General features: G+C 38.7%; 1 protein-coding gene across 1 annotated transcript in view; it reads left to right on the top strand.

The window, feature by feature from the left end:
- Positions 1-24,432, top strand: part of cers2a (ceramide synthase 2a) — a 36,523-nt gene extending 12,091 nt beyond the window's left edge. The window contains 12 exon segments of the mRNA XM_046843888.1: positions 7,305-7,481; positions 9,067-9,184; positions 10,920-11,038; positions 11,484-11,512; positions 11,515-11,540; positions 11,770-11,820; positions 15,222-15,314; positions 18,125-18,183; positions 18,185-18,251; positions 19,803-19,909; positions 20,061-20,214; positions 21,966-24,432. Of these exon segments, the coding sequence (XP_046699844.1) occupies positions 7,305-7,481; positions 9,067-9,184; positions 10,920-11,038; positions 11,484-11,512; positions 11,515-11,540; positions 11,770-11,820; positions 15,222-15,314; positions 18,125-18,183; positions 18,185-18,251; positions 19,803-19,909; positions 20,061-20,214; positions 21,966-22,124 (1,159 nt within the window). The 3' untranslated portion in view covers positions 22,125-24,432.

Raw genomic sequence — 24,432 nt, 5'->3', positions numbered from 1 at the left:
ATTGTAAAGACTAGTGAGACAAAATTCTCCACAATGATAGAGACAGATTAGTACATAAAATTGAAAAAAGGTTCTACAAGCTTTTGCATTTCTTCCTCCTAACCGTACCAAAATTGATTTACCGTGAGTTTTGTGTACAGTTTTATATACAGTGCATCCGGAAAGTATTCACAGCGCTTCACTTTTTCCGCATTTTATTACAGCTTTATTCCAAAATGGATTCATTATTTTTCTCAAAATTCTAAAAACAGTACCCCATAATGCCAAAGTGAAAGAAGTTTGTTTGAAATCCATGCAAAAGTATTCACAGCCTTTGCCATAACACTCAAAATTTCATCCTGTTTCCATTCATAAGCCGTGAGATGTTCCTACAACTTGGAGTTCACCTGTGGTACATTCAGTTGATTGGACATGATTTGGAAAGGCACATGTCTGTCTATATGAGCTCCCACAGTTAACAGTGCATGTCCGAGCACAAACCGAGCCACGAAGCCAGAGGAATTGTCTGTAGACCTCAGAGACAGGATTGTACCAAGGCACAGATCTGGGGAAGGGAGCAGAAACATTTCTGCAGCATTGAATATCAAAATAAGCACAGATGGGGGCCATCGTCCGAAAATGAAAGAAGTTTGGAACCACCAGGACTTTTCCAAGAGGCTACATGGCCAAACTGAGCGATCAGGGAGAAGGGCCTTAGTCACGGAAGTGACCAAGAACCAGATGTTCACTCTGAAAGAGCTCCAGCGTTTCTCTGTGGAGAGAGCAACACTTTCCAGAACAACAACCATCTCTGTAGCACTCCAGCAATCAGTCCTGTTACTGGCCAGACAGAAGCACTTGACAACCTGCCTAGAGTTTGGCAAAAGTCACCTGAAGGACTCTCAGATCACAAGGAACAAAGATTTAAAACTTTGGCCTGAATGCCAAGCGTTATTTCTGGAGGAAACCAGGCACCTCTCATCACCTGGCCAGTACCATCCATACAGTGAAGCATGGTGGTGGCGGCATGATGCTGTGGGGATGTTTTTCAGAGACAGGAACTGGGAGACTAGTCAGGATTGAGGAAAAGATGAATGCAGCAATGTACGGAGACATCCTTGATGAAAACCTGCTCCAGAGCGCTCTGGACTTCAGACTGGGGCGAAGGTTAATCTTCCAACAGGACAACGACCCTAAGCACACAGTCAAGATAACAAAGGAGTGGCTACGGGACGACTCTATGAATGTCCTTGAGTGGCCCAGCCAGAGCCCTGATTTGAACCAGATTGAACATCTCTGGAGAGATCTGAAAATGGCTGTGCATTGATACTCTCCATCCAACTGATGGAGCTTGAGAGGTTCTGCATAGAAGAGTGGGAGAAACTGCCCAAAAATAGGTGTGCCAAGCTTATAGCATTACAATAAAAAAAAATAAAAAAACACTTGAGGCTGTAATTGGTGCTAAAGGAGCTTCAACAAAGTATTGAGCAAAAATTTTTGAATACTTATATACATGCAATTTTAATTTATCTTATTTTGTAATAAATTTGCACGTCGTTGTCATGGTGATGACGATTTTTTTTGTAATATTCTGAGGAAAAATTTGGAGAAAAAAGTTTGCTAGATTGGTTTAGGGTTCCAATGGTCTTGAAAATGCTTGCATTCATGTCTCCATTAGTGAATATCAGTTGTTAAACCCAACATTGATCCCAGAAGGACTGGTTTCCATTTGAGTCTGGGTCCTTTCAAGGTTTCTTCCTCATACTGTGTCAGGGACTGGATCATTATGGAGAAAACGTATAGGTGGATATATATATATATATATATATATATATATATATATATATATATATATATATATATATATATATATATATATATATACATATATATACATTTATAATATATAATTTATTTCATTCTGTAAAGCTGCCAAATTGCTTTTTATATGAAATTAAACTAAACTTTAATTAGTATTTACATTAATCTATACAAATACATTTTTAATGTTTTAGTTTTAATACTCAATTAGAAGAACTCAATTACAGTGACAGCATTTTGAAAGCGAGGGAATGAGCAATTAACCAGCGTGGACGCGGCAGTGTAGAATAATTTGGATAAATCAAAACGGATTATGTGTAACGTTGTGAAATATAGAAGTGTTGCATGTTTGTGCAACTATTAACCTTACACCTAAATATGCATTACTCACACTGTGGGTATAAACTTTAGCTCAAGCTGGTTTATCATCTTTTGCAAGTCATCTCTCTTTTTTTTTTTTCTTTTTTTCTTTTAACTTCCTGTTCCGTTTCTCACTTTTTGAGGAAACATCGGTATGCTCACAGATGTCGATCGCAGCCGTGTTTAAAAAGTTCATGTGATCTGCAGCGCAATATGAGCAAAGGTATTGGGACACCTGACTTTCAGCCGTATGTGGTTGTTTCCCCAGACAGTTCCCACAAAGCTGAAGGAGGTTCTGGGATGCAGTAACATGGAAAAAAGACATTTCTTCACTTGAACGTGGAGACCCAAACCTTCTCCAGCATAAGTGCACAAAGCCAGCTCCATGTAGCTGAGGGTTGGAGTGGAAGATCACCAGTGGAACACATTTGGGTTAAATGTGAACGCTGACTTTACACTCCAGGCTTCTTCACCTCTCTCACATCAGTACCTGACTTTACCAGCACCCTTGTGGCTGATTTAGTCTTCACAAGCACACTCTAAAATCTAGTGGAACATCTTCCCCCAAGAGTGGAAGTTATTAAAAGAGCAAATGGGCACTAATGTTGAATGGGATGTTCAAATAGCACCCTGCCAAGTATTCAGTCAGACCATAGTTAATTGGTAATACATTATGTCACATTGTACTTTTCTGAGATTGCGATAACCTGATTATCTTTTTTAATTTTTTTTTAATGAAAACATTACAGTGCCTCCACTTGGTGGCATTTGGGCTGCCTGTCCATTCATCCACTTTAGATTCTCCCTAGCTCAGTATCTCAAGAAGAAGTGTTTAAATGTTTGTTGGATCTACACTTTATTTCCAAAGTATTGGGCCACCTGACCTTTCCTGCTGGTTCTTTTTCACTCTGTTACCACAAAGCTGGAGGCACTCAATTGTGCAGGACATCTTTAGATGCGCTTTTATACAATTTTGCATTCACTTAAACTTGGAAACCCTAAACCTGTTCCAGCATTGCACAAAGTGGGCTCCTTGAAGATCTGGTTTACATGCTTGGAGAGGAAGATCTTGAGTGACCTGTTATAGAGCGCTGATCTCATCCCTACTGAACACTTTTGGGATGAATTGGAATGCTGACTGCACCCCAGGCCTTATCAATCATGGAGCATCTTCCCAGAATAGTGAAGGGAATTATAAGAGCAAATTGGGACTGAATGTGGAATGCAATGCTCAAAAATCACATACCGTACATATGACCAGGTGACCCAATACTTTTGGCAATATAGTGTATATGCAGAGTAGGTTCCCTGGTGGTCTAGTGGTTAGAATGCGGCGCTCTCAAAGCTGCGGCCCGGGTTCAATACCCGGTCAGGGAACCAACCCCAGCCATTAGGCTTGCACAAGCCTTAGTGCCGGTCCCAAGCCCGGATAAATGGGGAGGGTTGCGTTAGGAAGGGCATCCAGCATAAAAACGTGCCAAATCAAACATGCGGATGATCCGCTGTGGCGACCCCTAATGGGAGAAGCCAAAAGAAAGTTTAGTGTATATGCAGAATTATTATTATAACCAGTGAACAATGAAACTGATTAGTTTTTGGAATTGATCCAAACAGGGTCAAGGGTCATTCCGTCTTGAATAGTAGGATTTTGTCCTGTCCATGTGTCCATTTATGCATCAGTCTGTCTGAGTTTCTCGTTGGCACGATTTTGCAAGCGTGACAAAAATTTTTGTATGAAATTATCATTGTAACCAGCAGATGAACCGATTTGGTGTTTGGAATTGATCCGGACAGGCTGAAGGTTACAGCGAGCTTTTTGTTCAATAGCTTCTATCATGTTCAAGTTATTTCTGGCGTAGAAATTGGTAGGACGAAGAACTCGTTGGCATAGGAGCTGATTTGTACTTGCGGCACGTCGAAAAAGATTTTGAAAAGCACAGAGGGAGGAGCGAGACGGTGAGGCGACACCGAGGCCCGCTGTGAACTTGTTCGGCGTGTCGGATACGAAGGAGAACGGAATGAAATGGTTGAAGATCGTTTTGATGATTCAGCAAAAAACACCAATAAGCTTGATTTATACTTTTGTAGCCCAGCTAGGGTTACTCTAACACACTGTTTACAGGGGTGTTTATAATAATAAATAATAATAATAATAATAATTCATTTTATATAGCACCTTTAAAAGTAGCATCTCTAAGTGCTTTCTGAGCATAGAAGAAAAGATAAATTAAAAAACAATAGTAATAATAATAAAACTAATAAAATAAGTAATTCACAGAATACATCACACACACAAAAAAAACCCCAACACATAAAAGCTAAGTTTTAAGAGCAGATTTAAAAAAGTAGCAAAAAGACTCGACCTGTCTGATCTCAGCGGGGAGAGAATTCCACAGCTTCGGTGCATGCGAGGAAAAAGCCCGATCACCCATAGAGCGAAAACAAGAAGGAGCTACAACCAAAAGCCCGGAATCAGAGGAACGGCGATCACGCCTTGGAGTGTAGACAGTTAAAAGCCGTGTCAAATAATGAGGTGCCATTCTTAGACGTAGGGTCTTATAGGTCAGCGTTAACATTTTTAAATCAATCCGAAATCAGACTGGGAACCGATGGAATGACTCCAAACCTGGAGAAATATGCTCACCAGACCTGGTCTTAGTCAGAATCCTTAGTCAAAACACCAAGAAGCAAAGCATTACAGTAATCAATGCGTGAAAAAACAAAAAAGAATTGATCACTGAAAAAGATAACATGGGGTGGAGTGTTGCAATTTTCCTGAGAAGAAAAAATGAGGTTATAACTATACTCCAAACATGAGAGGGGAAAAAAAAAAGCTTTACCCCTCAAGTTTTTTTCTTTTTTCCTTTTTGCCTTTATAAGGATTTTGATGCAAACCGTATCATAACAGTGTCTGTGTGTCCAAATCCTATTCTGGTGTATTTCCCCTTTCAGAGTGCAATTATAAAGTTTGGTAGTAATGCGTTGGTTCATAACGTGTCTCTTCCTAGCGGATTTTGTTTTGGTGCTTGGCTGAAATTGTGCATGTTCCCGCCCCTGCGAGTGTATTGAGAAAGCTGATTGGAGAATTGGGATTTTTTGAGGCTACAAAAGGAGACCGTGCTAAAAGGGACACTTTTGAGCGCAGTAAGTGTTGTGACCACTTCAGTGTTCTGCATGTATGTAATACTCTGTACAAGAGTTGATTTGCGTTTGCTGTCTTCTGCGATGGCTGCTACACTTCATTCGTTGTCGTGACCGATAGCCAGAGAGTTCTTTTGGACGCTTTATCGGTCACTGCAGTTAAATTATTGGTGGACGTGGCTGAGCGGAGCCGGTACCAGACATGACTCTGCAAAACACGGGGCTTGGAGTATGGTCGGCTCGGAGAGAGAGGAATGTGATGGCGTTTGGCCGGGGACCAGGAGGTTTTAGCCGCTTCCTATGAGGAAATTGCGGATTTCAGCCGTTCTGAGGATTTTTGTGCTCACTCTCCCCAGCAACATTTCAAGACTGCAACAGGTAATGGTGTGACTGGTGTATGAGTGTAGGCTCACACTGGTATACTGGCTGTTGTATTAACTCCTATGAGTTCTATTGACCTTGATTGGTGCTTGATACTATTATTTGTGTTGTTAAAAGGACCTGAGGTAAATTTTGGGACCTGATGTATTTAGGTTGCTTCTGATTTGAGTTTTAGTGCCCAAGAAAGAATTAAACCCTGGACATTTGGGTCAGTTCATTCCTGTCTTTATTGATTTTTTTTTACATTTATTTAAACAATTCCTTTATAGCAGTTGATTTCGTTTGTTCTTTATAAATAAATCGAATTGTTATTTTGCGTAAACTCGCCTCGCTCAACTCTGCTAACCGTCACGTAACTACATTCAAAGGAGGGTAAAAATCCATATACTGGTGTTGGGGTAAAAAGAAAGTTCGAATTTGGTGCTCTGCCCAATTGAAGTTTGAGGGTAGGGGGCGCTACACTTACAAGGTTAATGAAAATTTAGGAACCGTAACCATTTTCACGGCCTACGAATTGTGCAGGTTTTCGCACCAGTCAGTGATCAGCATTTGTCAGGCTTTTTTTAATTTATGTTTAATAATTTGTTATTCTTACTTTAAGCTGCTTAGATTTATTCTGAGCCCAAACTGGTTTGTTTCAATTGAAGGAGTAAAGAAAAAACAGCTTTGCTTCAGATCCGTGTAAACAGCTGACAATTCTCCTTTTGTGGTGTACTCTTGGATTCCGAACAAGCCTATGATGGTAGTTCACCTTCATGAGAGTATATGGGCTACATGTACCCGGACGTTCTCAACCTCCTATCCAGTATTGTGCAACAGGATGAGGAAATTTACGTCACTTATTGAGCTTATGCCATCCAACAGTTAAATAATCAGCGTGTAGTAAAAGTGTGTCAGTTTGCTCATTAATTTCTCACAATACTCTCATCATTCCGACCGGCTGAAAGTGAAAAACTTGTCATTTTAGAATTTCTAAATAGCGTTACACCAATCTAGGTGTTGAAGCTTACAGTGGGATGTTACCTAAAACACACATTAATGGACTGCAATACATTTAAAAACAACTTTTCTATTTAAAGTAGTGGGTTGGAATCTTTCAAAATGTATTCAACAAACAGAAGGACTCCATATATCTACCGACCTCTGCCAAAACTTCTGCAAAAATGCCATAACGCCGCATCATACCCTCCTTGATCCTGCCATGGAAATAACAATCGATGTTGGCATGCCATTGAAAAGCAATAAACAAACATACCTTGTGGATGTTCTGGTTTCTTAGACCCATCATGACTTCACCCTGAAGTCAGCCAAATGCTTTTTCTTTTTTTTTCTTTCTTTTTTTTTAAACACATGTTGCCTCACAGGAAATTACAACATGTTCAGACTAAATCGCTATCTGCATATTAAAGGCTCGTGTCCTCCTTCCTATGTAGAGAGCACAGGCAGTTTTTCTTTCTTGTCTTATGGCCATTGAAGCATCGGGAAAGATAAAGCTAAATGTCTGGAAAAACTGTGAATTGAGCTTTAAAATAAATAAATAAATAAATAAAATAAAATATTAATCCCTACCTGGTCCTGTGCTAATCCTCGGGTTTTTTATTTTATTTTTTATGTTTTTACAGAACTATGTTGTCCAGCCTGAGCCAGTGGTTCTGGAATGAGCGCCTGTGGTTTCCAGCGGGTTTGGGATGGGCCGACCTGCAGGATCGCGACGGCCGCATCTACCCCAAAGGCTCTGACCTCTGGGTTACTCTTCCAATAGCCCTGGTCTTTCTGATCATACGGCAGATATTCGAGAGGTTTGTGAAGATCAACGTCTTTATACATCAGTAAAACATCAGTGTAGAAGTTTTTTTTTATTATTGATTTATGAATGTTTTTTATATTCCGTGTCTCACTCACTATTTTCTCATGAGCTTAAAAATAAAACCAGCCATTAAAACCAGCGTTATAAGAACGGAACATTTTCCGAAAGCCGAATGAAGAAACGCAGCACACAGTGCACCAGTGGAGCATGAACGATGTGTATGAAGCAGCCACCGATGTGTCGTGACACAATTCACCCCATAAAGATGCCATTTGATTCAACGCAATATGATGCAGTGAAAGAAATCTGATGCTATACAATTCAATATGGTAGAGATAGTCTGCTTTTATTTCTTTGGTTCAGATAGACAGCAGATCATAAATGCACTTAAAGGCCTTCTGATCTTCTAAAGCGTGGCCCGTTCGCAAACTTTTTACTGTTCAGTCTCCAGGAAGATGCAGCTCTACCTCTGCCATGTTAATCTTTATTCTATGTGATTCTCAGGACACGCCTCGGTCTCCGTAGTGTACATATCAAATTTTGGTCACAAATTATTGGTCACTTTCTACATAATAAAAGTATAGCACACCTACTCATGATTATATAAGTAAATAGTTTTTTACCAACACACACCTTTTCAAATCTACTCGTCACATCGGTACCGTTTATGCCGAAGCGCCGCCGCGAATCTAACCATCTCTAGTAGAAATCCATCAGTCCATCAGTCTCAAACTGGCGTAAAAGTCCACAGTGTGCGATTTCAGAAGAATTCGGCCAAATTGCAACTGTAGCATATGGAAATAGTTGCATGTTAGATGATGCAAGTGCTAAGCTTGTGCTGGTGATCTATTGTTTATAATGCTCAAAAGGCACAAAACTATCCCACTGTTATAATCAGGATGCAGCTGCGTGGGCGAAGCAATACTCCTTAAAATTTACACACTTCTGAGAAAACATCTCGTTGTGACCAGAAGTCAAAAAATCTATCGGGATGATTTTTGGCATTTTTTTTTTTATAAACAGCATCACCCAATTGTGCTGCAATGACGCCGGTTACTAGGGCATAACAGGGCGTGACCCGGTGATGTCCTCCTCTGCCTGCTAACTTTTCAAAAATAACTACCTGGTAACTTCCTAAGACTTAAGGTGGGGAACACATGAAACCAATTTCAAAGGAGTAGCTCTGAGGAATGTGGCGTCTCCTCAAAAAAAAAAAAAAGTGGCACTAGAACACCGGCCAGACTACAGCCGTCTGCCAAGTAGTTTGTGTGGGAACAGGGAAACCTGAAGAACTTGAACTGTGACTATATAAAGTCGGGCAATTATATCGGACAAAATCGCGCAGACATATCAGACAAAAAAAATCGCCATCATATACTTTTAATCGCCCCGATTTCTAAACATCGGCCTCGGGCAGAGAAAATCTCATTATCGGTCGCAGCGTAGCGGTCTTTCCGATCTGAAAAAATTTCTCTGTGAAAGGAATTATGTAATTCTGCTTTCTACATGAGAGTCCTTGTATAACCTTGGAAAAAAGCAAGAGATGGACTTTTGTAGTAATTGTAGTCACCTTGTAGGACTGTGGCACTTCGACTGGCCTCGGTGATGGGAGTGAAGGAGAAGGTGAGAGTCCGGGCAGATCCCAATCCTACACTGGAGTCGTTCTTCTGCACCTCGAGCAAACATCCAGGACAGGTATAAATGATTCCATTGTGCATCATATAGCAATGTGGTGTGCATGTTTTTTATAAATAAAATAGAAGAAAGCTAATTAATTCAATACTCTTATGTTAATTAAATTTAGTAACTAATGAAATTGGCACATTAAATAAATGTTTTTTTATTTTTATTAAATAGTTTGCATTTGTTAGACTTTATTTGGGTAATAAAGGTGTGTGTGTGTGTGTGTGTGTGTGTGTGTGTGTGTGTGTGTGTGTGTGTGTGTGTGTGTGTGTGTGTAACACTAAATATTACATTTTCTAATATAATCTATTTAACTGTTAATTCTTCCATCCTTTACTTGTTCACTCTCTCGATATGTGGAATCAGGATTTTCTCCTTTTAAGGGAAATTCTTGAACCCGGACATAAAAACGCTAAAGAATCCACTGCGCTAACTCTAGTTTCTGTTTTATACCATCTTGGCATTGTTGTGTATGTTTTCAAGTGTGATAATAAATTTAAAAAATGCACTTAAAGTGCAAGGCAGAGACTGAACAAACTTGAGGTCCGCCACTTAATACGTTCCCGCAGGAACTCTGATTAGAACCATGTTCTACACGTTTAAAAAGGTTTATGTTGCAACCGAATGCGCGTTACATGTATGTTACACCCCCTACATCTAACATGGTTTGCCGTGGCATATGTAAGGAATAATCCACAGCGAGGTGCCTATTACACGATGTTCATGCAGGGTGAATAGCTACCTGATGGACCGCATCAAAATCATGTAACGCAGACCTGTTGATTATCCCGCTTATGACCTGGACATTAGTCCGCATTGACAAGTTACTGACGCTGTTATTGATGCTCGCGGTGCAAATGTTTGTGGACACCTGTCCAATAGATTAGTATGTGCTTTTTTATTTTTATATCCCATTTCACAATGAGTCCCTATTTGCTGTTAGAATAACCTCCATGCTTCTCAAATGTTCCACTCAATTTTGGAGTGTGCTTGTAGAGATTTGTGTTATGTACTGATGTAGGTGAGGTGATGAGGCCTGGGGGGGGTGCAACCAGCGTTCACATTCATCTTAAAGGTGTTTCATAGGGTGGAGGTCGGAGCTCCAAGATCATCCAGACTCCTGGCTTTGTGCCAGGTTTTTTTTAATTGCCATTCAGAAACAGGTCTTTGGGTCTTCAAGTTTAAGTGAAGGAAAAATGTCATTCAATCGCATCCAAAGACAAAATATAATTGTCTGGCTTTCAAACTGTTACCACAAAGTCAAAGAATCTCATATTCCTGGGAAATTCAGGTGTCCCAATACTTTTGTCCATGCAGTGTCTGTCTAAAACTGTTTCTGCTCTAAATCATACAGTACACAGAGATAAAGTATTACAGTACATTTTTGGAAAGACGTTACGAAAGACCTTTCAGCCAATCAGAATCCAGTATTGAAAACAGCATAAGCGGAATAAAGCATCATATTAACGCATCGTTAATTAGTTTCCCTTTTCTTGTTTAATTCCTCAAAAAGCAAAAGCCCAGGTTAGATTTAGAATTGTTGAACTTGTAGTAGTGGATGCTTTTGCCCATATTGAAGCATTTGTTTTTAAAAAGAAGTGGCTGCTTATGAAGTAAGAGAACTGTGAACTCAGCAACCACGTCTATAAATAGGTGTAATAGTCTGGTGTGTGGTTTTATTGAGGATATTTTCATGTGTTTGTTTGTTTTCCCCCCCATTCTCCGTTTCTCTCGTGTCTCTGTACAGAGTGTGGTGGAGAGTTTAAGTAAACAGACAGGCTTTTCCCAGCAACAGGTGCAGAGGTGGTTTCGCAGACGGCGCAACCAAGAGCGTCCGAACCAGCTCAAAAAGTTCAGGGAAGCAAGGTACATGCAAAACAGGCAAATCCCTAGCGTGGTATTTGCATACAGGTGGTAAAAGTGGCCATTAAACCAATAAGAACACTGTTGCCAACGTACATATCAAACGCTATTTACAAATAAAGTTGTAGGGGGAAAAATGGATTGTGTAATAGCAACCGAGATGACTGAATAGTGAGAACTGTAGTTACTGGTATTGATTAGTTCGTATTCTAAATTAAGGTTTAGAATAGAATCTCTTTTATTTTGAACATACTTCCATCAACTATAGGCCATTTTAAAACTATATGTTTAATAGGTTTTTGAAATTATAGCTAAATGAAATGTAGGAATCTGTTTGCATTTGGTATGACGTGATCAGTTAATTGTCTTTTTTTCTATTTTGCTTTTTTAAATTTTATATAAAGTGACAAATAAAGTTTGATTTGAACATTTCTCTCTGTTTCCGCAGTTGGAGATTTACATTTTACCTTCTTGCATTTTTGCTGGTCTGGCTGTTCTCGTTGACGTGAGTACATCAGAACTTGGGTGAAAATATTAGAAACCTGTGTGTGTGTGTGTGTGTGTGTGTGTGTGTGTGTGTGTGTGTGTGTGTGTGTGTGTGTGTGTGTGTGTCAGTCTATCTATCTATCTATCTATCTATCTATCTATCTATCTATCTATCTATCTATCTATCTATATATCTATATATATATGTATATGTATGAGTATATGAAACTGTGGATCTGTGTGTACAGAAACCCTGGTTCTACACAATGGAAGAGATGTGGAATGGCTTCCCAACATTGGTAATATTATATTAATTATATACTCTAATATTGTATACTGTTCATGTATTTGATTCACAGGGTGTTCATGCATGATTTCAAAGCATTGTAAGTTATTTCTTTAGGATTTCTAATTTAAGTGTGTGTGTGTCAATTGCTCGAACAGTAGTGTCATGGGCAGCTAGATGTGTTTGGGGAAAATTGTCTGCCAAAGCATTTAATAATAATAATACTAATTATAGGCGCCTTACACGACACTCAAGGACACCTTACATACAGTTAAATTACATAAAACAATTAACAAACAATCTAAAATAATACAACACAATACAACCAATAAGAAGTATGCATACAATATTAAACACAAATAAGGAGCAGCGTAGCTAAAAGCCAGAGATCCCATGGAAACATACTAGGAAGAACTACGGAGAATGTGGGCATCGATCTAGAAGTTCGAGGAGGAGTATATGTTAGGAAAATGTGTATATAGACATGAGTTAATTTATCGCTATGTCAGGAGAGAGGAATGTCATCTATCTCAGCCAGAGCAGAACCTGCTGTGCTGTTCTTTAGTCTTGGATGCAGGGATTCGTTTTCAAAATCTCCCAACGATGGGGTTAAGGCTTAAGCTACGAGTTATAAGTAGCAGTTCTGGAAGGCTAAAGTCCAGCACAGTTTGTTGATTACATCGCTCAAAGGTTTAAAGGGTCGGCTAGAGCAGGGAAAATAACCCTCGTCTTCAGGAGCAATCGATTATTGCAGCAGGTGAAGGACACCTAGTTAAAGCTGTCCCTTTCAAGTTTCTAAGTATTTCTGAGTTGTGGTACCTTCGAAACAGTGAGGCGAGACAAGAGTTTAGCAGGCTACATAGTTGCCTGTTATGTTGCTATAAACATAAGTACCACAAAGTTGGAGGCCCACAATTGTACAGAATTGTATTGGATGTGGCAGCACAGAAATTTTCTCTTCACTTGAACTAGGAAACCTGTTCCAGCATGAGCACAAAGCCTAAGTGAACATTAGGTTTTCATTGGTTGGTTCATTATCAGACTTTTCTCTCTGTTCACCATTTAGAAAGTGTGAAATATGGGGTTTGGGGTCAAGATCATCAATAAAATGTTGTTCTCCGAATTATTGCCGCACAGGTTTTAGTCACACAATTGTATAGCATGTATACATAGCATTCTTGGATGCTGTAGCATTGCATTTTCCCCTTCACTGGACTCCCAAACCTGATTCCAACATAGTAATGCACAAAGCCATCTTCATGAAGATATGGTGTTTGGAGTGGAAAAAACCTGTTTTGCACAGAAGCCTGATCTCAAACCCACACTGAACACCTTTGGGATGATCACACAGACTGCACCTCAGACCTTCTCATTCACCATCAATACCTTGGCTTTTTGAAAACAAAATTACCATTCAAAACCAGTCTATTCCTTTTAGTTGGTGTTTTAACAATGTGTAGAATCCAGGGTTCTGATGGCAAAGAATCAGACTTTATTTCAGCAGAAACAAAGTCAGGCAGTTCCATGGAAGTACCCAAAATCACAATTCAAAATTCAATTCAAGATCACAATTTTTTATTTTTTAACAATTTAGGTAACACCCTTATTCTTTTACCCCGTCTGTCACTATTATCTATAAATAACTAGATACTTTCCAGTTGAATGACATTATGGTGGCTGTTGTAATAATGCATATTTTATTATCCTTTTTCTTTTTCTTTTTCTTTTTCTTTTTTTTTTCTTTTTTTTTTTTTTTAAAGTACCGTAATTTCCGGACTATTAAGCGCACCCCAATATAAGCTGCACCCACTGAATTTGACCAAAATTTTTATTTTGAACATAAATACGCTGCACCTGTCTATAAGCCGGAGGTGTCTACACTGAAACTAATGAACTTGACACAGGCTTTAATGAAAGATAGTGTCTGTTACACGGCTTGTATCTAAACAGTAGCCTACCAAGAAAATCATTGTTCACTGTCTTTCTCCTTCCTTTCACAACAATTTCTCTCAGGAGTTTTCTTTTGTCATCGTCATGCGTTTAAAAATCACCATCGGTGAAGCTTTTCTCCCGATGCCGTGCAGCTCAGAACACAGGTGAAGTGCGGTTTTTCATGCCCGATTGTTTTCAGCGTGACGAATCATTCGCATTTCCTGTAGACAGTCCGAGTGAGCAGCAGGTCAAACGTCAGAGAAACATCATCCATATTTATGATGTGGTGCGGCCCGATTCAGTGGGAGCGCATCTGATTTAATATAAAGAGTTTCATTGGTTCACCTGAACCCGTTCGGCAATTTCATTGGTCTAATGTTATGGGGCTCAGTTTTTTGACTTGAAGTTTGTGAAACCGGGAAAAACCCAGGAAAAATCCATAAATTAGCCGCTTTCTTGTTTAAGCCGATGGCAAAGATTCAGTCAGTGCAAACAATCAAAAGTCTCATAAACTCACTAATGCCCTTGAAGCCAAATGAGCATAAATCCTCATTGCCATGCTCTAAAATCTATTGGCAAGCCTTCCCAGAAGAAAGAAAACAGCTAAGGGAGACTAAATCTGGAATGGGATGTTCAATAAGCACATTGGTTTGATGGCCATTTGTACACAAACTTCTGTCATAAAGTGTAGCAATGAACAAAACAAAAACTAGGGCTGAAACGAGTCCTCGAGTAATACGAGTAATTTGCCTCTATGCTTTATTTAGTCCATTTAATTACACATGGAGCATCGTGTTTCCCCACGGACCATTTTTACTGACGCACAACCAGCTAAACTCTGGAGAGCTATAGACAGGTAAACACAGAAGGCTCTGCAAAATAAAAAGAAATGCCGGAACAGGGAGAAAACAGCGAGGGCCGAGGAGTAGATTCATATGGAAGCCCATTTCCACCACATTATAAATTCAGACTTTTTTTCCCTCTCAATTCTGAGTTTTCAAACTTCAGGCTAAAAACATGGTTACCGGTGGATGCACCAGAAATGTTGGATGTTAATGAGAAATAAAGTCAGAATTGCGAGAAATACATTCGGTGGGAAAAAAGTCGAATTAGGTAAACTTTTTTTTTTATGTGGAGGAAACGTGCTTCCATAAGATTCTGGCCAATAAAAAAAAAAAACGGCAAAAAGTTTAAATAATCTTTAATCTAAAATAATGGATAGCTGTAGCCCTACAACAAACAACAAGAAACTAACAGGGTTTATCTAAATTGTATTAAATCAAGTGGTGAAAAAGAAAGAAATCGTATTCCTTGGAATGGTGAGAAATCATCACCATGACTGGTTTGTATAGAAATAAAATCCCAGAGCAGCTCCGGGTCCTCGTGCAAATCCAGTCCAAATCTTTATTATAATTATTTTTATTTAACAAACTCAAAGACTTAAACTGTGGGTTAAATGTCTGCCTTTTCTCTATTCCTCAGGTTCTCTTGCCTTCTCAGTACTGGTATTATATGATCGAACTGGGTTTTTACCTTTCACTCCTCTTCAGCGTGGCGTCAGATGTGAAACGAAAAGTAAGTATCCAGATGTGTACAGCTTCTACAGAATGTCATTTCTAGGGCTGCTTCCTGTAGTGTTGTGTAAAGCCCAAGCAGGGATCATACAGGTTGGTATAATGTTCTTTGTGATCATCATTAGAAATGAATACTACAGTTTTTATGATTGTATATTTGCATCAAGTTAAAAAAAAAAAACTACATTATTATATTAGAGGTATACTGTAGTTGAATTGCACAACAATAGTTTTTTTTTGTTTGTTTTGCCACAATATTATAATATAAGATTAATAATATAAAAACTTAGGATAATCTCTTAGAATTTACTTGATCTCAAGCAGGCAATGCAATATTAAAGATGCACTATATGGACAGAAGTATTGAGACAAGTACGGATGTCCCCGATGGTTCGACTTACGATTTTTCGATCTTACGATGACGATACGATAAAACGCAATTTCACGCAACAGGCAGCAGCGCACGATGCGCCACAGCTGGAATGAGCGCATCTCTCGCCCTGTGAGATGCTCCACTCTCGCTAGATTGGTCAAACAGCAATTGTAGTGATTAAAGCATGTCTTCCAAGCGCCTAAGTATATCTCCTGCTTTTAGTGAAAAAAGATGTCTCCATCGTAAGTAGGAATAAAGTACCAGTATTTCGCTCTCTCACAAACTGTTACAACAAAAATGGAGGCACACAGTTGTTTAGGATGTCTTTGTATGTGAGAGCATTCAGTATCCCTTCACAAACCCCTTCACCTGTTCCAGCACGATAATGCTCCTGTGCATAAAACCAAATTTTGGAAAATCTGTTTTGCATGGGTTGCCATATTGAACACTTTGGAATGAATGTGAACGCTGACTGCACTTCAGGCCCCATCATTGAACCCACATCAGTACGTGACTTTAACACTCTTGTGAATAAATCGGCACAAAGCTTTACACTGAAATCTAATGAAACATCTTCAGAATAGTGGAGGATATTATTATGGGATATGGGGACTAAATGTGTTATGTAATGTGTAAAAAAAAAAAAAAAAAGCAGATTTGAATCTTATGATCAGGTGTTTAGAGCTTTAAATGGTTTTCTGTGAAGTCGTTGATGGAGCTCGGTATTGAGCAAAATTCCATGCTTAAACAGGGTTTCCGTGGAGTCTTAAAACGTCTAACTTTAAAAATCTGTATTTTAGGCTGTAAAAAGTCTTAAATTCACTGTTCTTAAATAAATTGAAACAGGTCTTTAATTTTCTTAATTGAAATACTCCAGTTCTTTTGTTTGTTTCTCTGTGTTGTCGTTCTTTCTTTCGCTAGTCCAAATCAAATTCATTGCATCTACAAACAAGACCAACACGTGACAGCCAATCAGCTTTTACATACGTGTTTACTTATTTCTCAGCTATGGGGAAATACAAGTTTAGTGATACTTGGTTTGAAAAAAACAAACAAAAAGAATTTAGGGCTGGTTAAGGCCAGTTACGAACAACATATTTGCGTGGGTGTTTTCGACATTCTGTACGTCTTAGATTTAATTGTTAATGGTCTTGACTTGGTGAAAGGACAACTGAGTCACTACTGACTGCTCTGTTCCAGAATCAATACTTTATTGATCCCAAAGGGAAATTATTAGGTTGCAGCTGCTCACTGTAAAATTATAGTAAAGAATAAAGGAAAAGTAACATGTAAGAATACAAGTTATGTTATTTACAAGTATAGATGGTGTACAATCAATGAATTTCCAATCTAATTGAAAATATACTACATTAAATGGGGGCAAAAAGTCACACTACAATGATGGTTATACAAGTTATTGCTCAAGTAACACATTAATTATTGTTGTTGTTAATATTATTATTGCAGTGAAATTATTGCACATAATTGCCCAAGATATTAAAATTATATGTGTGGCATAAAAATCTATAACAGTATTTATGTTGTCTATATCTATGTCATGGAGCAGCTGTTTAACACTCGGAGGGAGGAGTTATACAGTTTGATGGCCACAGACAGAGATGATCTCCTGTAGAGCTCTGCGATGCGTCGTGTTTGTATGATTCCGTCACTGAACGTACTCCTCAGACTGACCAGTGTTTTTTACGTGATGGGTGGGAGGAGAAATAAACTCTCAAGTGCAGATGTGAACCCTGATTACCACGTAATGTCTGGAAAAACTGTTCCTCGTGTAATCTTATCCACAAAATCTTTTGGCACTCCGACTCATCACTGTCACAGTCTGAAATCTTCCTAGTTTAGCCTTTGCCTCGAAACTACTAAACTAGAAGTTTCTTCTTTTCATGAAAATGGTGCAGCTGGACAGGAAAGTCTTGTTTATGTTGCATTTGGAAATGCAATACAAGCAGTTCAGTCCTGTGGCATTTTTTTTTTTGTGTTTTAATCGGCTCACAGATGCTGGCGAAGGGGTGAAGCAGGGAAACGTCGCCAGCTACAGTGCAGCAAAGGCGTATTTGAATATGAGAACAAGGTTATGAAAATGGATGCGGTAACACAACAAACGCAAAAGGGAAGCTTGGGTAAATGCCATACTCATGACCCAGGAGGTTCAACATGCACTAATTAACTACTTTGTTTGGATTCAAATCCAGCAGGAAAATGACCATTTATACATTTTATTACAATAGTAAAGTTCAGATAACAGCGATAGTGTGCGAGTACAAATGATATAGAAATTGGTTTGCGTTTCTATTGTACTCCCATGGAGCGTAAAAAGCCGAACACTACACAGTGGATCATTTGGTAGATCTTTAACCTCAATTGACCCTTTTCTTCTTTCTCTCTCCTTCTCTCCTTCTTGTTCTGTCCATTTCTTGCAGGACTTCAAGGAGCAGATTGTTCACCATGTTGCCACCATTCTCTTGATCAGTTTCTCCTGGTGTGAACTACATTCGAGCAGGAACTCTGATAATGCTGGTGCACGATGCTGCAGATTATCTGCTCGAGGTACAACCATCTTGGACTTTATTCAGGAATATGACCATTTATTGCAGGTCAACATTCAGTGATCAATTTTGCACAGGAAAACCAACCAGCAGGTGGGAGGAAGATGGAAAATCTGTCAAACCCAACATACACACATACACGACAGACATCATGCAAAACACAGACAGTAACCTGAGCCCACGAGCTGTGAGAGTGCAGCACAACCTGCTGAGCCTCAGGCATTGATCTAGAAATATCTCCTGCGTATTCTGAGCATTGTGGCGTAATTTTACGGTTCATATGCAACGACTAATGTGAGTAGTTGTATTATAAATCTGTTTATTAACCAAATATGAAATTTTGAACACGTTTTGAAAAGGCAGCAGCTCACGAGTAAACTTGATATACCGCGTTACATATCACGTGCCGTAGAAATACCTTGAAGGATTGCGAGAAATTTGTAAATAAGAATCCTAGCAAGAAAGATTTTTCAGGGTATCTGCGAACAAACCGCTGTGTAGTGGGCAATGTTCCTCTCTAACCGAACGGTAGACGGGAATAGTCTTACTAATACAAATGAGCATATCAGGTTATTGGGTTTTGTGTCAGTAACTTAAAAAATTGGCAGGTCTGGAAAATGTACCGAATTCTAAAAGCAATAATAATAATAAGGAGATGAGTAAGTTGTTGTTATGGGCGTAAGTACTGTAATGCACATGAGGTAAATTTGAAATCCCATTCATAGTGGTCCAATATTTAAACCGTGACTTGCACAATGGACATTTGAATTTTTTCTATTCACCCTTTCATAATGGACTTTCAGTGGATCACAGATTTTTCTTTTAAATCTGGTTTCTTTCAAGATTTCTTCCTCATACCATCTCAGGGAGTTTTTTCTCGTCACTGTCACCACTGGCTCGCTCATTAGGGAGAAACGTATCAGAAACATTCCAACTTTATAACCTCTTTATCTCTGTAAAACCGCTTTGGGACAATTTCCACTGTCATACATGCTATACACATAAAGTTTAATTTAACTGAATTTGCAACGTTTGTTATTTCAGCTCTAATGTGATAAGAGCATTGTATTAGATCATTTTTTTTATGCGGAAAAAATAAGATGCAAGCATTCTCAAACTTGGATGTCCATTTCACCAGTTTTTAGATTTTTCTGGACCAGTTTTGAACTTAATATCCACTGCATATCAGGAACTAGACTTATCTAAACCAGTTGTCTAACCATACCAATTGTTCCATTTCAATATTGCCTGTTTTTCCTGTTTCCAACACGTCATTATTTTTTATTTATTTTTTTTTTTATTCCACATATTTTTTCACATCAAATATATTTTCACAATATTCCTGTTTCCAACTGTGAAAGCTGACTGAAAAGTGGTTGAACCACAAAAAGGATGGTGTTCATCTGTAGCTAAATGATTCTTCATTCTAGTTCTTGCAATACAAAATAAAAATGCAGTTTAATCAAAACCGCTTTCACACTGCCACCTGGTGGAAGCTCAAAGACATGACGCCGGAGCTAACCGTCTCTGTCTCTCTTCTGTTTTGCTTTAGTCAGCCAAAATGTTTAACTACGCCGGCTGGAGAAAGACGTGCAACTATATCTTCATCCTCTTCGCCGCTGTCTTCTTCATCACAAGACTTGTCATCCTCCCGTTCTGGTGAGAGATTCCCATTGATCAGATGGATTATGTGACCTGATCTTGTGATGTGTTTTTGGGGGGTCTATTTGTTGTTTTCTGTGCTGTTTTTCTTATTTAGGTCCAAACCAGATTAAGTTGATTTCATTTTTATTTATATTTATTGTTTCAGGATCATGCACTGTACATGGGTCTATCCAGTGACCCTCTATGCTCCCTTCTTTGGTTATTACTTTTTCAACGGACTTCTGCTGGTGCTCCAGTGCCTGCACATCTTCTGGTTTTTGCTCATTCTGCGCATGGCGATCAAATTTCTTCCCGGCAATGTGAGTCTTTATTACCCCCCCCCTTTACTTATTTTATTTTTTATTTTTATTGAATGTCTGTACTCTTACTTTTTTCCTCTACAGAGAATCATTCTGTAGTGCTTTTATGCATAATCTGCTCATCATAATTAGAAATGCACGCGATATGGAAAAATCAAAGCTGGCATTAGAACGCAGCATAGCGACACACGAACAGTTCAGCCTTAGCTCTCTGGTGTGCAGGGTTGCCAGGTCTCAGCAAAATTTTTATATTTACTTTGTGTTTTAATTCATTACGTTTTTCCTCCCACAACTTTGCTTCAAAACCCTTTTTATTAACCCTGGCAACCCTGCCAGTGTGACTGTCCCAAGGGTGTATTTGTGGAGCAAATCAGCTCTCGGTAGCTTAAATAAATTTTTAATCCAATAGCTGCGCTTATTTACTCTGTGCAAAAGTATTGGCGCAGACAAAATTATATCTCGATATTTTGCAGAGTGTGTTATTGTGCTGGTACATTAAGGACTGCAGTGGACAGCTGACTCCAAAACTTTTTTATATTCTTCTGCTCCTATGTGGTGGTCAGTTCACAGCAGTGACAGAGATTCATCGTTTCCAATAAGTTTAAATGGATTTTCTTATGGCATTTTTAACCTTTTATAAAGCCTTATATAATGTGAATCATCTTTAGAGTGAAATCAGTTTTTTATATTAATTAAATGTAATATTAATATAACATATACATATTATAACATCCTGTATTTTTGTAGCTGATTTTTTTGAGGGGAGAAAAAAGGGCACTTTTTTTGTGATACTGATTAACTATATGAAATGATATAAATGTACACATTTTCTGCTCCCATATCTTGAATTTTGTGATCATTCCAAATGCATTATAATAGACTGAATCATGCAGTGAAATAACTCACTATAAAAGAGCACGTGCACTAGTCTAATCTACCAGACGTCATCACGTAATGTAGGTGTGTATAAAATATATAGTATCTGTCAATCGATGAATATATGTAATCGTGATTATAAAGTATTCTATTTTAATATAATTATAGTGTTTCAAGCTACGTAAATCATCAGGACACCAAACTGAACTTTTGCCGTGTTTCCACACGGACGGTTTTAATTGCCGGATGTGTGCACCATGCATTTTGTTTTTTAGTCTTAACAGTTCCTGATAAAAGTGGGCTACATACACATACACATTTAAATATCTCGAAAAAGAAGACACTTTAAGCTTTCCTGTCCATAATCAAAGTCAATATTACTTAAAAAGATTATAAGTTATAGAAAGTTATAAATGATGAAGTACCGTGAATATAAATTTCCTGAATTGAAAAATGTTTTTTTTCTCCATATATAAATAAGAAATCAGTAATCTAGCAATCCAGAAAATGGGTAATGGGTTAAAACCATTTATATATTAAATGGAATGAAGATGAGATTCCTACAAACATTTATCTGAGACTATGTCTGGTTTGCCCCTTCCCTCCCCACCCCTCCCCGCCCCAGCCCAGCCCAAATTCCCTCCTGATTTGTGAAAATGAAGAATTTTGGCAAGATAAATTTACCAGAGGAGGGATTCGATTCTAATTGTTGCGTACACCTCATGGAATATCAGTGGTACATATGAGGTGTATCCCCCTGGTTTAAATACATTTTCTCACTGCATCTGCATAAATGTTCAGTTAAAATACAGAATTTTTTTATCCTCAATTATTTATTTATTCAAAAATGCATCACTAAATCTTTGGTTCTGCAGCACATTGTGGAAGATGAGCGTAGTGACAAAGAGGAGACTGACGACTCCGAGGATGAGGACGAGGACGAGGTGCAGGAGAGACGCCCCAAGACGAAAAACGGACCTCTCCAGAACGGCCACTCCGCCTCCAATAACAACCACCACCGCAAGATGGAGTGATTGGGTACGGAGAAGAGGAGATGAGCAGAAGTATTGTTCTCTCCTGTTCTCTGCCACACTTATACACACATCCAGACTAATAGATTGAGGCTGCTGGTTTGAAAGATCGGCTTACACACATACAGTCAGACGAACACCTCTGACCGAGTATAAGGTTCACATTTAAACACTAATTCCCCCCGCAAAAAAAATAATGTCAAATCATTGTAACGGTCAGTTTTTTGTTTTAGTAAAAAAAAAAAAAATGCACTGAATCCTGCAGCAGAAATCTCTATTCAGTGACTCTTCCTCAACCTGCTTTAGTAAATGACCTGCCTATCGCCTGGTTAATGTGAAGCCCTCACTCGTCCCCCGTCTTTCTTTCTAGCCTTACTGCTGTCGTCTCTCATCACACGCAAACACTGTAAATGCGTCATTCCGTACCTGAAGCCAAACTCGGATCTTGAGTGCGGAGTCGATTTCACCAAGCGGCCTTTAGCTAGGTCTCCAAAACACATTCCTTGTGTGTGTGTGTGTGTGTGTGTGAGACACACACTTGCACTGCCATCAGCTCTCATGTGTACTGCCTATGTTTCAGTTGCACTATACCTTAATGTTGCTACACGCTATCACTGCACTAGAGATGATCCCCTGAGCGTAGAGGACCACTGATCAACATTACCACTTAAACACACTCAGATTATAACCTGATACGTCGATTTTAAAACTGTACAGCCCGGTACAGAACAACCTACAAATCTCTCTTAGCTCGAATGAAGACACCTACATTGTCCAGACTCACCATCCTGAAGCTGAATGTCGAATTATTCTGCCTTCAGTGCCTTAAATTTGCCCGGGAAAATTCATCACCACTCGAACATCTCGAATCGACGTTATTAATGAACTCAGCGTCCAAAATTAAAGATTTGCTCCAAGTCGAACAAGGAAAAAATTATTATTTTATTTCGTCTAAAAACGATTGCTCACATTATGATTTTACTGTTTTTTTTTTTTTCTTCTATAGTTTTTTTTTTTTTTTTTTTATGATTTATTTTTATTTTTTTATGTTCGTGTTCATTTCGTCTTTTTACACGCGGTCCACGTTTCTTCGCGAAGATTCCAAGACATTTCAGTTTTGAACATTTTTGATGGAATGCCATTTATGTAAAAAAAAATAAATAAAAATGTTGTTTAATATTGATAGTTTAATATGTATAATAGTTGAAAAAATGGGTTGAGTTTCTGGAGTCAGCTGTTTTGGGGGAGGGGGTAATGAAAGGGCATTTCCATAAGAAAATGTCATTTCTATACAAACGTGTTCAGAATGGCCAGGTGAGAGGGAGGGGGTGTTTTACCAAATAAAGGTAGTAGTTCAATCATAAGCCACTGTTGTAGTATTAATAAGATAAAGAGTCAGTATTTATCTTCATTAGGCCTTCAGGTGCACTTTATAAAGCTTCGCTGCAATGAAATAAAGCCCAGAGTACGAGTGTAGGTCGGAGCGCTTTATAGCCGAGTCACTTTGTAACACTATGCATCTGTAAAACTCGTAAAGCTTCAACAAGGCTGAAACACTGAAACAGACACGAGACGTTTATGGGCTGAAGAAGGAAACATGCCCGTGTGTAGAATCATTGGTGGAAATTTTTTATCGTCCAGCAAACTTCTCGACTTTTCAGCCAGAGTAAGAATTAATAGCGAGAAAACACCTAAGATTAAGGATAGGAATATGATTGCGTATAATGTTTACATGTTGTGGTCTTGTTTATTTCCTGAATCCTGTTAAGGCTTTCGCTGAATCACTGATTCAGCCGCCTGAGCGTTTTCACTTTTCTCAAGCGCTCTCGTTCCTGTTACCTCCGCTCTCCAAAGCGCGTTCGTCATTATTTCGGTACAATCCATTCATGCCACTGAGCTTTGACTTCACCTTAAATACCCCGAAAGCGGCCTTGATTTCGTTTTACTACATGGTACCTGGAAAAAAAAAAAACGTATGCAGACGATGTCGCCTCAAATCTAAAAAGCAATCCGTACTGAAGCAGATATGATAGGATTAAACTTCCAGATAATTCCTGTAATTACTCTCTTCAGTCTCTTCCAACCTTTTCATTTATATTCCTCTCTTTTCTGTTTTCCCCCTCTCCTTATCGAAGTGAGTCCCCTGACAACCGAATGCCAAAACCAATTCAACCAAATTAAATCTCATCATCCATTGTCTACATCCCTGATACACACAAAAACCTGATCGGTGGCACGACTGCCAGTGTTTTTATGTTGTATTTTGTATCATCATTATGCAATTTAAGATAAAAGACTGTGGATAACCAAA

Source organism: Silurus meridionalis, chromosome 29 (genome assembly GCF_014805685.1).
Source record: "Silurus meridionalis isolate SWU-2019-XX chromosome 29, ASM1480568v1, whole genome shotgun sequence".
Classification (NCBI taxonomy): domain Eukaryota; kingdom Metazoa; phylum Chordata; class Actinopteri; order Siluriformes; family Siluridae; genus Silurus; species Silurus meridionalis.
Note: the sequence above shows the minus strand (reverse complement) of the source record. Positions and strands in the feature narration are given on the sequence as shown.